This window comes from Coffea arabica, chromosome 6c (genome assembly GCF_036785885.1).
Source record: "Coffea arabica cultivar ET-39 chromosome 6c, Coffea Arabica ET-39 HiFi, whole genome shotgun sequence".
In the NCBI taxonomy this organism is placed as follows: Eukaryota; Viridiplantae; Streptophyta; class Magnoliopsida; order Gentianales; family Rubiaceae; genus Coffea; species Coffea arabica.
Window position 1 is genome coordinate 9,429,731 of NC_092320.1, and position 12,244 is coordinate 9,441,974.

General features: G+C 39.1%; 2 protein-coding genes and 1 long non-coding RNA gene across 4 annotated transcripts; 1 reads left to right on the forward strand and 2 right to left on the reverse strand.

Moving 5' to 3' along the window:
• Positions 1–345: 345 nt before the first annotated feature.
• On the reverse strand, positions 346–1,377 carry LOC113691995 (uncharacterized). The gene is made up of 2 exons (XR_003448838.2): positions 1,134–1,377; positions 346–859 (listed from the first exon to the last, which is right to left on the reverse strand). It is a non-coding gene; the product is annotated as an uncharacterized lncRNA (long non-coding RNA).
• Positions 1,378–2,948: 1,571 nt separating this feature from the next.
• On the forward strand, positions 2,949–5,708 carry LOC113691701 (SNW/SKI-interacting protein A-like). 2 transcript variants are annotated; one of them, XM_072052712.1, is made up of 2 exons: positions 2,949–3,150; positions 3,560–5,708. In XM_072052712.1, the coding sequence occupies exon 2, from the start codon at positions 3,597–3,599 to the stop codon at positions 5,388–5,390; it is 1,794 nt and encodes a 597-aa protein (XP_071908813.1). In that variant the 5' UTR covers positions 2,949–3,150; positions 3,560–3,596; the 3' UTR covers positions 5,391–5,708. The 2 variants fall into 2 exon arrangements, with proteins under 2 accessions (XP_071908813.1, XP_027065769.1); XM_027209968.2 differs by having other exon boundaries at positions 2,974–3,129.
• A 741-nt stretch (positions 5,709–6,449) lies between these two features.
• LOC113691702 (protein phosphatase 1 regulatory inhibitor subunit PPP1R7 homolog) lies at positions 6,450–10,622 on the reverse strand. The gene is made up of 6 exons (XM_027209969.2): positions 10,221–10,622; positions 8,828–9,058; positions 8,440–8,586; positions 8,178–8,320; positions 7,978–8,092; positions 6,450–6,889 (listed from the first exon to the last, which is right to left on the reverse strand). The coding sequence occupies exons 1-6, from the start codon at positions 10,473–10,475 to the stop codon at positions 6,809–6,811; spliced, it is 972 nt and encodes a 323-aa protein (XP_027065770.1). The 5' UTR covers positions 10,476–10,622; the 3' UTR covers positions 6,450–6,808.
• Between the last annotated feature and the right edge of the window lie 1,622 nt (positions 10,623–12,244).

The window sequence follows — 12,244 nt, forward strand, 5'->3', positions numbered from 1 at the left end:
GATATTGTCACCAAAAAAGAGTTTATCATGTTTGTATCACTTTATTAGCGTAATTGTTGTAATTTTTTCGTACCCCATTTTTCATCCCCGTTAAAAAAAAAAAGAATTCAGATTCATTTTTTCTCCCCCTTAAAAAAAACTAGGTGTTGGACCCCGCGGGTGTCGCGGGGTGCCCATATTATCTTCTTGTTGAGTGTTAACTGATGGTTTTTTTGTAAAGAAAATGTTTGTGTAAGAGATGGATTATAAACAGGAAAATCGAAAACCATGCATTTTTTATATATACATGATCATTGGGAATTGCAGCTTAATACAAAAGTTAGTTGTTATTTGTACAGAACAAAATTCTAGAAAGCTGCTGTGATTCGTAAACAAAAAGTACAATTTTTTGTTTTACATCCAACTGGAATGTAAATTATCTAGTTTAGTTTTTGATGCTTTGTGCTTTCAGAGAAATCTGCCCCAAGATTGCGCTTGATGGAGGATGAGGTCTCTAGCAGCTTTGGAGTTGGCAAGATTATCTTGCACGATCACGACGGCTTTTTTCTAAACGATATTCATCTTCTGAGGAAAATTTACGTTTCCGACCCATATGCAATTGTAGCTAAAATTAAGAAAATTCTGTTATCCATGACATTCAACAATAACAATCACAAATCATCTAAAGTTTCTTGAAGCAGACAAAACAAGCGTGAATGAAAGAGATGATTTCCATTTAATAAGCAAAACGATAACAAACATAGAAGATAAAACACAACGAAGTAGAACAGACTAAGCACTAAGCAGATGAGGAACAAATAAGTAAAGGAGAGATTGCTTTACCTGAACAATAAGCTTCGAATAGGATGGTTGAGCTGAGCTGCATGGAATAAACCGATAAGATCACAGAAAAGATAAATATAACATGGAAGTAGCTAACATAAGAAAAGTCAGAGTCCATGCAAACTAAAAACTTGCAACAAAGAGATGGAAATGATGGGGAAAAGAAAATGATAAAAGCATAACTTGAAGCATACGAAACAAAAATAAGCAAACACAGTGAAAGAGCAAAAAGTTCACCGAACGAACAATGTAATAAACAGTTATATTAGGCGCAAAAGTGGAGAAATACAGTAAAGGAAAACAGGCAGCACCTGATTGAAGTGAGCCAAAAGGAGGAAACTGGAAACAAAAATCACCAAAAGCTGGCACAAGATGGAGGCTTAATAGAAAGACGCAGGACAAAAGAGAAAGTCTAAGCAAAGAAACTGACGGTGGAAAAGCTAATGTAAATATAGCACACAGAGTGCTTAACTATATAAAGAGCCTGTGCTTTGGTAAAAGCAAGCACATGCATGCATTAAATCTACGTAATGATTGCAAGTCCACTATGATAAAAGAACCAAACGAAGCAAATATAGCTGTAATGCGTAAGCTGTAAGCACGTAAGATGAAATTTGACCCAGTGCAATCTGCAAGGTGTAATCTGTAAGCATGCAACACGTAAGGCAAAATTTGACAGAGTCAAAGGAGAATTGCGCCACGTAATATGAAAGTAACAGAAAAGAACCACGTAAGATCTGATGAGTAGCTTTAATTTAATAATCGAGCGAGTTTAATTTAATGGATTTAATAAGGTAGACAACTAATTATCATTTTGTATTAAGCACATATATGTTATGACATTCAATCTTATAGCTAACAATAGCTAACAAATTTTATCAATCTTATCTAAATCTCATCTCAAAACACCATAGCTTTAATTTAATAATTGCGTAGTTCAAATTTAATAATCAAGAGAGGTTGAGCACATTTATGCTATGCTACTCAATCTAAAAACACAATAGCTTTAATTTAATAATTGAGTAATTTTAATTTAATAATCAAGAGAGGTTGATGTAATGGAACAAAGGGATGCAATAGCTTTAATCCAACAAGTGAGCAGCTTTAATTTAATAATGAAGAGGGCTTGATTTAATCGAACAAAGCAGGGAGCAAGGGTGATTTAATAGAACAAAGCCGGACAATTGATTTATAACTTGTAACTGGAGCTTCACACCTTCACGGGCACAGATTGAGAGCAGAGGACGTTGACGGCTACATATTGGACCACAGGACAAAGAAGCACAAATCGAACAGCCAAATCATGATTTTTAATATAATTTTTGTAATGTAGTATGGATTTGTCATATTTTTGTATTATTTTGAATGATTATGATTTTGATATGTTTTTCTATTGGTAGAGTAAGTAATTGTTTTGCAATTTTTTGGTATTTTTTTTGTTTACGGTGTATTTATGTTTTGTCTAATTATGATTTGATTATTGGTTCTAATTAATTTTATGATAGCGAAAGTTGCGAGAAACTTGTAAAGAGTAATTTGGCAGGCAAAGTTGGTGATTTGTTTGCCTATCATAAATTTTTTTTTTTATTTTATATATCGACGGATATAGTAGCTATGGATGGATACAGTCGCATTTTTTTTGTTTCTGAAATCCAAACACAACGAACCAACATAATACGGCAGACCATAAAAGATTTCACAAAAACCGTGAGAGGTCCAAGAAATCTGGGCAGGCATGTGCAGCAGGCAACGGGCCAACCACTACTTGCAATAAAAAGACGGAAAAGGCCAAAATCTGCCGAGAAACAACAACAAAACCAGTGTAAAAGGGTCAAATTGGAATCAGGCGACCAAAATTTAGAACCTGTGGGCGACAAGCATGAAACAGAGATGACCCCACAATGCCTTTCATCACACCTACAAAGACAAATGAAGACAAAATCAACGCTCAAATTACAAAATAACCAGCGGAATCACTGTAGCAAGGCCTTCCGCGCCTTATGTAGTTAGAGATATAGATAAGGTTTAACAGGCCAACAATTTTTGACGGCTTTTATATAGCCTTAGGCCGAAGCCCATTTTACTGAAAAGGATTATCCAGCCCAACCTGCAAAAAATCCACAAATATCTTCTCCTCCTGAGATTCGGCTCCAGGGCGCCGACTCTAGGCGTCAAACGCGATTCTATATTAACTCCTGCAATCCAATACGGCCTTCCTTATATTCATTCCGACGGGACTTTATACGACCCTCTTGCCTTCATTATCTCGATCATAGCTCCGGGATTCCAAATATTTCATCGAACCAGGTGAATCTCAAATTCCCTTCCGTACGTCCCTAGTCATGCTCCGACCTATTTTAATCTGAGTAGTTAGGTTTAAGTTTCACCTATTTATTCCATATATTGCGCCAAAGCCCTCATCTGATTTATGTTAAATCAGTATCTCAGGAGTTGAGCTCGATTAAAGCTTAGATCTTTCTCCGGAATTTGTTGGTAGACTCCGGTGTATACCTGTAGTTATTGTTATTATTTTATTAATTTATTATTATTATTATTATTATTTTGCAAATAAGCTCTTTAAGACGTTTGCTTTTTTCTGAGTTATCTAAGAAGAACGAAAAAACGAAAAGTTTTCTAGTTTTTTTTTTAGCACTTTACTGTTATTTGGATCCTCAGTTCTTAAGTACGAGTTTTTGTGGTGTTTAATTTAGTACTTTCTGTTATTGTTCTTTTACAGGCTTTAGGGGAGGGTGGAATTGAGGTTAGGGTTATAGATGGCGGCGTTAAAGGACCTTCTTCCGCCTGTAAAGTCGAGTGGGTCAACTCACTATGATCACTCGAATGATCCGTGGTTCAAGCAGAGGTATAGTGCAGCAGAGTCTGAGAAATCTGCAATAATTAAGGCAAATCCAGTTCCTCCTTATTTAAAAAGAACTGGCTTTAAACCATCCAAACTTGAGGATTTTGGTGATGGGGGGGCGTTCCCGGAAATTCATATCGCTCAATACCCTCTGGATATGGGGAGGAAAAGGGACTGGAAGCCAGGGTCGAAAACCTTGCCCATTACAGTTGATGAGCATGGTAATGTGAGGTATGATGCAATTGTGAGGCAGAATGAGAATGCTAAAAAGATTGTGTATTCACAGCATACCGACCTTGTCCCCATGGTTGTCAAAGATGGTCAGGACGAGGAGGAGATGGACCTGGATGAGAAGCAGAAGGAGATTGATGAGACCACTCAGAGCACTAAGACTGCTCTTGAGAAGATTGTGAATGTGAGGTTGAGTGCGGCTCAGCCCAAAAATGTTCCTACACAATCTTCAGATTCTAAGTTTATCAAGTACAAGCCTTCACAGCAGTCAGCTGCCTTTAATTCTGGTGCAAAGGAGAGGATTATTAGGATGGTGGAGATGCCTGTGGACCCTTTGGAGCCACCCAAGTTTAAACATAAGCGGGTTCCAAAAGCATCTGGTTCTCCACCCGTTCCAGTAATGCACTCTCCACCTCGGCCTGTGACTGTGAAGGACCAGCAAGATTGGAAGATCCCACCTTGTATTTCAAACTGGAAGAACCCAAAAGGGTATACAATTCCTCTTGATAAGCGTCTGGCAGCTGATGGTAGGGGCCTTCAGGATGTTCAAATTAATGACAACTTTGCGAAGTTATCAGAGGCACTGTATGTTGCAGAACAGAAGGCCAGAGAGGCTGTAGCCATGAGGTCAAAGGTCCAAAAGGAAATGATGATGAAAGAGAAAGAAAAGAAAGAGATGGAATTGCGTGAGTTGGCTCGAAAGGCTAGATCTGAGAGAACTGGTACTGCAGCTCCTGCTGCTGCCAATATGCCTTCAGAGAGAGGTACTGATGATGATATGGTTACAGATTATGACCGTGTCAGGGATGCCCCAAGGGAGAAGGAGACAAAAGAGGAAAGAGAGGAGCGGTTGCAGAGGGAGAAAATTCGTGAAGAGCGGCGTAGAGAGAGGGAGAGGGAGCGTAGGTTGGAGTCGAAAGATGCTGCAATGGGGAAGAAGAGTAAGATTACAAGGGACAGAGACCGCGATATCAGTGAGAAAGTTGCTCTTGGAATGGCTACAACTGGGAGAGGGGGTGAAGTCATGTACGACCAGAGGTTGTTTAACCAGGAGAAAGGAATGGACTCTGGGTTTGCCACTGATGATTCATATAACATCTATGACAAGGGGCTTTTTACTGCCCAGCCTACTCTGTCTACTCTCTACAGGCCCAAAAAGGATGTTGACTCTGATACTTATGGAGGTGCGGATGAGCAGCTGGAGAAGATCATGAAGACTGAGCGCTTTAAACCTGACAAGGCATTTGCAGGTACCTCAGAGAGGGCTGGTCCTAGAGACAGGCCTGTTGAGTTTGAGAAAGAGGCTGAAGAAGCTGATCCGTTTGGTTTGGATCAATTCTTGACTGAAGTCAAGAAAGGTAAAAAAGCAATGGATAAAGTTGGCAGCAGTGGTACAATGAAAGCTAGTGCAGGATCAATGCGAGATGGCTTTGAAGGATCTGGTAGAACTCGTATTGCCTTTGATAAAGGGCGTTGAGTTGTTTCTACTGGAGATTCCTGGAGTTGTTGAATTGATCGGTGTTTCTTTATGTAAATTGACTTGTTCTTCGAGGGGGAGTTTTGAGGAGTTGTTGCTGTTCAGCAAGGTGTTTGGCAACTCATTGATGGCAAAGTCCATCGTACCATTTGAGAATTTTTTAATTTAGTTTTTTGTTTGCCTTTGATGCTGTATGATATTACTCCTCTAGCATGGCTAATGTTTTTATTTACCGTGGCGTCTTCTTGTTTCAATTTCAATCTCACGGAAATTAATGGGAAAGGGTGCAAGTGCTGCCCGTGCTTGACGTTTACTCGATGTTTGATTTGTGCCGAAAAGAACATACCTGATGTTTACTTGATTTTTGATCTTTGCTAAAAAAGAACATATTTTCTGGTTGTTTAGAGGAGGGAGGTGTTGCTGGGTTGTACATCTGACTTTCATGAAGAATGATCTGCCAAATTCGTATACCTGATGGGTGCATTCTAACATTTCCAACTACTGCTTGCTTCAGTAATACAATACTCTCCAAGCGGGTTCTCGATACATATTTTACGGAAGATAGTAGTGTGCATTACAGTGAACTTTTCTCATGCTACGTGAGATGCTTGTAATTTTTGTAAGCTCCTCGTGTGTAATGGGGCAGCAACTTGGAGTACACTGCATGTAATCAGCAACGTTCCGGCTCCAGCAGCTTACAGCCTATGAAAGTGGATTATTGAACGTTTGCAGAGCTTGCTTACTCTACATCGCTCTCTCCCTGTCACAGTAGCCTGTGGCAGGAAAACGATGAAGCAAATTTTGCTCGTGATGCTAAAGAAATAAGCCCTGCAAATGTGCTGAGAATTTCTCAAGAAACACGGACGTACTGGGCGTCCAGCAGTTGGACTCTGTGCCGTGCTTTCCCAAAACAGAGGCCGCGTGCTCTTTTTGTTTTTGGCAGGAGTTTTTATGCCTGCTGTCTGGCTTGTAATTCATATATAATTTGAGCTAAGAACCCGTTTCTAAGTTTTTTCCGGTCAAAGCAAGAAAGAAAAGTGCGAGGGTCAAAGCCACGTATTGTATGTTCGCACTCCGGACTCACTTCGTTAACTCCAATGTTTACATGCCTGCACAACCCGTTCTCTTATAAAAACGAGAAAAGGTACAAGGAAATCCTTCCTTGCTCTTATTGTTGAACTGAGGGAAAAAAAAAAAAAAAACTTTGTCAGGAAAATTAGAAGACAGCAGCTGTTTAACAATGCAAGGTTGCTCCCAAAGTAGACCCGAATTTTCTCGTACAAAAGCAGCCTTCTATGCACTGTTACTGCTGGAGCGCGGAGAATCAATAGGCTCTGAGGCAAAGTTCACGGCTGAATCACGTATATGATTTTGGCCATCAGCACTGTCAAACAATAAACCCTCACGCACCTAAAGCTCTACCCAAACAATTCAGAATCAATTTGCTGAATATTGCGGAAGATCTCCTTCAAGGTAACAATGTAATTGGGAGAGTTCACCTGCCAGTGTCACAGAATTACAAACTTATGTTCATAAAATAGCAGAAAATAAAAAAAAAAATTCAAAACTCACAGAAAATTCTCAAAGATACACGAGACAAGATAGCAGTAATAAAATAAAATAAAATAACTAAATCATCTCTCTCAGCATATTTGTCTGGCATTAGTAAAGTGCAGTTTAGAGATTATCCTAAAGTCATCTCAACAGTGAGAATACTTCCATTGCAAATCACTAGAATCAAGACATCATCAAAAAGAGAAAAAAGAACGTGTATTAAATTTCTTTTAATCAGGATAAATGACATAAAAGACCTTCTTTACATATGGAAAACAACTAGATATACATAAATTACAAAGAAAAATCTGTATTGGCACCACTAGAAATGGCATGTGGATGACAAATAAGTGACTAGATCATATAAAAAGGAGCTAAAACTCTAAAGGGAAAACACCCCCACCCCCCCCCCCCCCCCCCAAAAAAAATAAAGTAAAAAAAAAAAACTTCAACAATGAAAGCTAGATGGTTGAAAATTCATGTCACAAGTTACTTGTAACCACAAATTTCTCAAGCTAAGCTGCATATACTGCAGAGATGCCAAGATAATTTGATGATCATAAACTGATTATTGATCAGCAAAATTCACAGATGACTAACAATGAACATAATGATATTCTTAAGAAGGCAGATGCAATGAACAGAAATTACTCCAATATATAATGAAGATCACACAAATTAACACCAGAATAAACATGGGTGGACAAAAACAAATTCCCCGTTACTTTTCACTAGATAGTGCCTGCCTCAACATCAAATTTTTTTAGCTGACTACAACAGATACTCAAAAGAATTGTGAAGAAACCTACAAAAATCCTAGGCAGCTACCACATTCTCAAGAACCTTAACATTAAAAAAATATATAAAAAAATTCCTACTGATTCATGGTCAAATGGAAAGGGTAGGCATATCTGGCTTAATATGTGGAAAGAAAATGTCAGATTAATCACTCGAAAAATGGCTACTTAAACAGAATTATGCATCTGACAGTGTAGATGTCACTAACTAATTTACAGACAGGGCATATACTTACACATGGATTGCGCTCAAGATAGATGGTGGTCAGCGCGTCTCTGGAACCTGCAACTGCCTCCGCTATACCATCTAATGAAGTTATGTTGTTGTCATTAAGCCATAAATCTTCTAATCTGCAATTAAAGAACCAAATTGAAGATTATAACAGCCGAAATGAGATATGAGATGAGTTGCTAACATGGTTGCAGACATTCATACTGTGTCAGTTTCTTGATGTCACTAATTTCTGTAAGCTTATTTGATGAGACATCCAAGACCCGAAGATTTGCTAATGTTGATAGGCCTTCCATTTTTGAAATACCATTGTGGCTCAAGTACAATTCCTCCAAAGCAACACATTCCTTCAAATCAAGGAAAAGAAAACAGTTAGCAATTGGTTTTATTGCTCGTGAATCAGTTTATTTCCATATAAACTAAAAAAAATTGACCTTCAAACTTCAGAATGAACAAATACAAGTACCTCAAATCCTGTCATTGAAGTTAAACGGTTGCTTTGCAGGCTAATCTTCTTAATGCATTTTAACCCGCATAAGTTAACAGTTTTAATGCGATTACGACCAAGCCATAACTCTTGCAAATTGATTAGGTTTTGCAGATTCTCCATCACCTGAAAAACCAAAGAAGGCACTTTATATACATAGACAAACCAAAACAAACCACTTGGTGTAAGATAACATTTCTGTGTAGCCAAAGAATTCAAATAGTTAAACATGTTCGTGATTGATTTTTTAGATTATTTGAGTTTTTAACCGAAAATTATCTCAAACAATTAGTTGCATAATTTTCTGTCCTCTTTACAAAAGCTGTTATGTTGCTTTTAGTGTTCCATCAAGAAAGGAATATCTAACCCTCAAGTTGTTGGATCCAAGTTCAAGAATTTGCAGCGCGTGAAAATGGTCAATCTCTTCCATCTTCGTAACTTCATTTTTGGACACATAGAGTTCTCTAAGTGTGGTGGAAACCTTGGATAACCCCTGAAGTGTTGGAATCTCGTTGAAAGAAACATCAAATACTAAAAGCTTCTTGAAAATGCTGACATCAGGAACTTTCTTCAATTGGTTGTCTCTTAGAACAAGCTCCTATAAAACAAATTAAATGCCTTAGTTAGACATATCTTTAACAAACCAAACCAACCCCCAGAGAGAGAGAGAGAGAGAGAGAGACATGAAATCTAGAGCAGGATAGGCATGTAGTACTTGGTCTCTGAGAAACACACTTAAAGATATTGTAGATAGCATTTCAAGCTTTAAAATCAGTCACGATCATTTTGGCCATAAAACAGAAGGGAGAGCTATCCAATCCCATATATTACCTTAAGATTGTGAAGGAATTATTCAAATCAAACATATTAAACTTGGATTCTGATAAAGAAGAATAAGCAAGCAGATGCATGTATGTGACTTTATGTACAGCAATGGACAGATCTTGAATTGTTTCAAATTAGTTATGAGAGTGCTTACTGCATCACCAAAGCAATTTTAGTAGAAGTGAGATAAAAATGACTTACTGATAATACATCCTCCTTTGCGTGCTATGATCATCGTAAAAATAATAAAAGCAAATAGAATTTCCATGATGGAGAATACATAAGACGAAACCCAAGACTAAAGCATCCAAGTGCTGAAATTATATGCTAAACCCTTCCCTGGATTTATTCAGCTGCCCAAAAGTTCTAGCAAGATGACACCATAAACACGAAAGCTTAAATATGAACAACAACAGAAACAACCACCAAGGAAGATAAAAGTAAACCCTCGTATTGGAGTTAAGAATGAAAAGGAAATTCAATCCACAGCCCACAAAATAGTTAATATCGTGTAATGGAATACATAACGAATGAGAACGAAACTAAATGCCAAGTAATATACATTCAATCTAAATATGTTAATTAAAGACGTTTTAACTTAATCAGCCATAGCAAAGCTATATTTGCTAAGCATAAATTCTTGTATATTCTTGATGGCAAAACCAGTTTTACACCATTTTTCTACCTAAACTTTAACCATCAAAATAAGTTTTTGGAGCGTCCCACTGGGTTCCTAAAACTCATTCAAAGTATCGCTTTGCATTTCAACTTCACCTTTTCTTATGAACGGGAAATTAAAATAAACAGGTGAAGATTAATAGAGAACCAAAAACCCGCGAATCGTTAGGCTAATTCAGCCCAACCATCCATTTAATTCAGAGAAAAAAGATTAATAGCTCGGCTAAATTAATCAGGGTGATGAAAACGAACAATACTTCGAGGTCAGCAATGAGGTGCGAGGTGGCAAGGGGCTCGACGCCGGAGTCGTCAAAAAGGTTCTGGCGAAGAGAGAGCTTCTTGAGGTTGGAGAGTTGGGCAATACGGGGGTCCAGCTTGGACAAACGGTTGGCGGTTAAGTCTAACTCGGTGAGACTCGGAGGGAGGTCGACTGAGTCGAGATCACGGAGCTGGTAGCTGGTGAGATCGAGTACTGTCGGGTTCTCACCCCCGTCGGCCATCGGAGAGTCCATTGGATTAAGATTCAAAGATTAAATACGACGCCGGAGAAAGCAAGGAGGATAGGGCCGAGAATAATAGAACATCGATGAAAAAATGTATAGAAGTTTCTGCCTTTCAGGAGGGATGGCTTTAGCAGGATTTAGGAGCTGGCCAGGTCGCCAACAGGAAAAATAATCTGTTCTTTACGGATAAAAGAGCTCATGCTGGTTAGCGGAAGAAATCGCGCTGATTTTCGAGCACGACTTCTGGTTTCTGCATAACTTTGAATTCAATTTATACTTTTATTTTGGTGGAGAGCGGAGAAATAGATAATTTACAACTTGATGCCCAATTTGCCTTGATTTTTGTAAAAGTTTTCCACCCAGTTCAGAATTTTATTGGACTTGTTTTCCTACTTGCACCATCAAATTATTTCTTTCTTTTTTTTCTACTTTGGTATTTGTGAGGATACTTTTTTTTTCCGATAAATTTTCAAGAAATTCTGGATTAAAATATAAGACAACGGATTTGATCCTTTATCCTACACCCAATAAGTGCTTTAAGACTCTCTGATGGGTTCTGAGGATACATGCATTGCCCCGTTTTATTCAATTGTGGCTGCCAAACTATCATCGAATGTGTTAATAATATTACTAAGTTGTGAAGTGAACTACGGGCCTGTTTGGAAGTGAGTTTTTTGTCCAAGTTTTTTACCTACGTTTTTTAACAACTTTTGCTACAGAAACCCTAAAAAACTTCTCAAAACTTTTTACCCATCACTTCCGACATCAGTTACTATTCCGGCGGCTAGTTCTGGCCATACACAAAGTTTTTTTTTTCTTTCCCTCCTCCCTACCCTCTTCCCCTCTGCCTCCCCTGCCCCCTTCCCCCTCCCCCTTTCAAACGGTTTTAAATCCTTCATTTTCAAACACAAAAAATGAACATAGAACGCCAAGAACCGAACAAGCAAAATCATAGCCTAGAAAAAGCAAAAAAGTCCAGAATGGAGGAATTTGACATCAAATTCAACGTGATGGTTTCCTTATTCAATTGGATGCAGAAGAGCAAATCCTCCTCGACAAAGCGTTCCAAGTTCCGTAAATTCCTCGATGCTTTTTGCCGGAAACCTGGGGACTATTTTAGCGCCGTCCGCGAGGTGGCGGGAGGAGGGGGTCGCGCTGGGGAAAGGGCAGGGGGGTGGCAGGGGAGGTGGTGGGAGAAGTTGGGGAAAGGGCAGGGGATGGGCGGCGGGAAGAAGAGTGGCGGGAGAAGCTGGGGAAAAGGCAGAGGGTGGCGGGGGGAGGGGAAGTGGCGGGAGAAGCTGGGGAAAAGGCAGGGGATGGCGGGGGTCATGTTGGCAGAGGAAAGGGCAGGGGGCTGGCGGGGGGAGGGGGAAGGGGCATAGGGGGTAACGGGGGGGAAGGGGTCGAGGTGGCAGAGGGGGAAGGGGCACAGGGGGTGGCGGGGAGGGGAGGAGGTCACGGTGGTGGGAGGAGAAGGGGAAAGGGAGGAGAGGGGTGGCGGGCGTGACGGCTGCTGGGAGATAACGGGGAGGAAAGAAAGAAAGAAGAAAAAGAAAAAAGAAGAAGAAGAAAAAGGAGAAGAGAGGAAAGAAAAGAAAAAGGAAAGAAAGAAAAGAAAAGAGAAGAAAAAAAAAAGAAAAGGAAAAAAAAGTTTTTCACTCTACAAAAATTTCTACAAAATTTTGCACCTTACAAAAAAAATTTTCACCTTATAAAAACTTCTACAAAATTTTTTCAAAAACTTCTACAGTGCACTACAGTAAAGTTTTAGACAAATT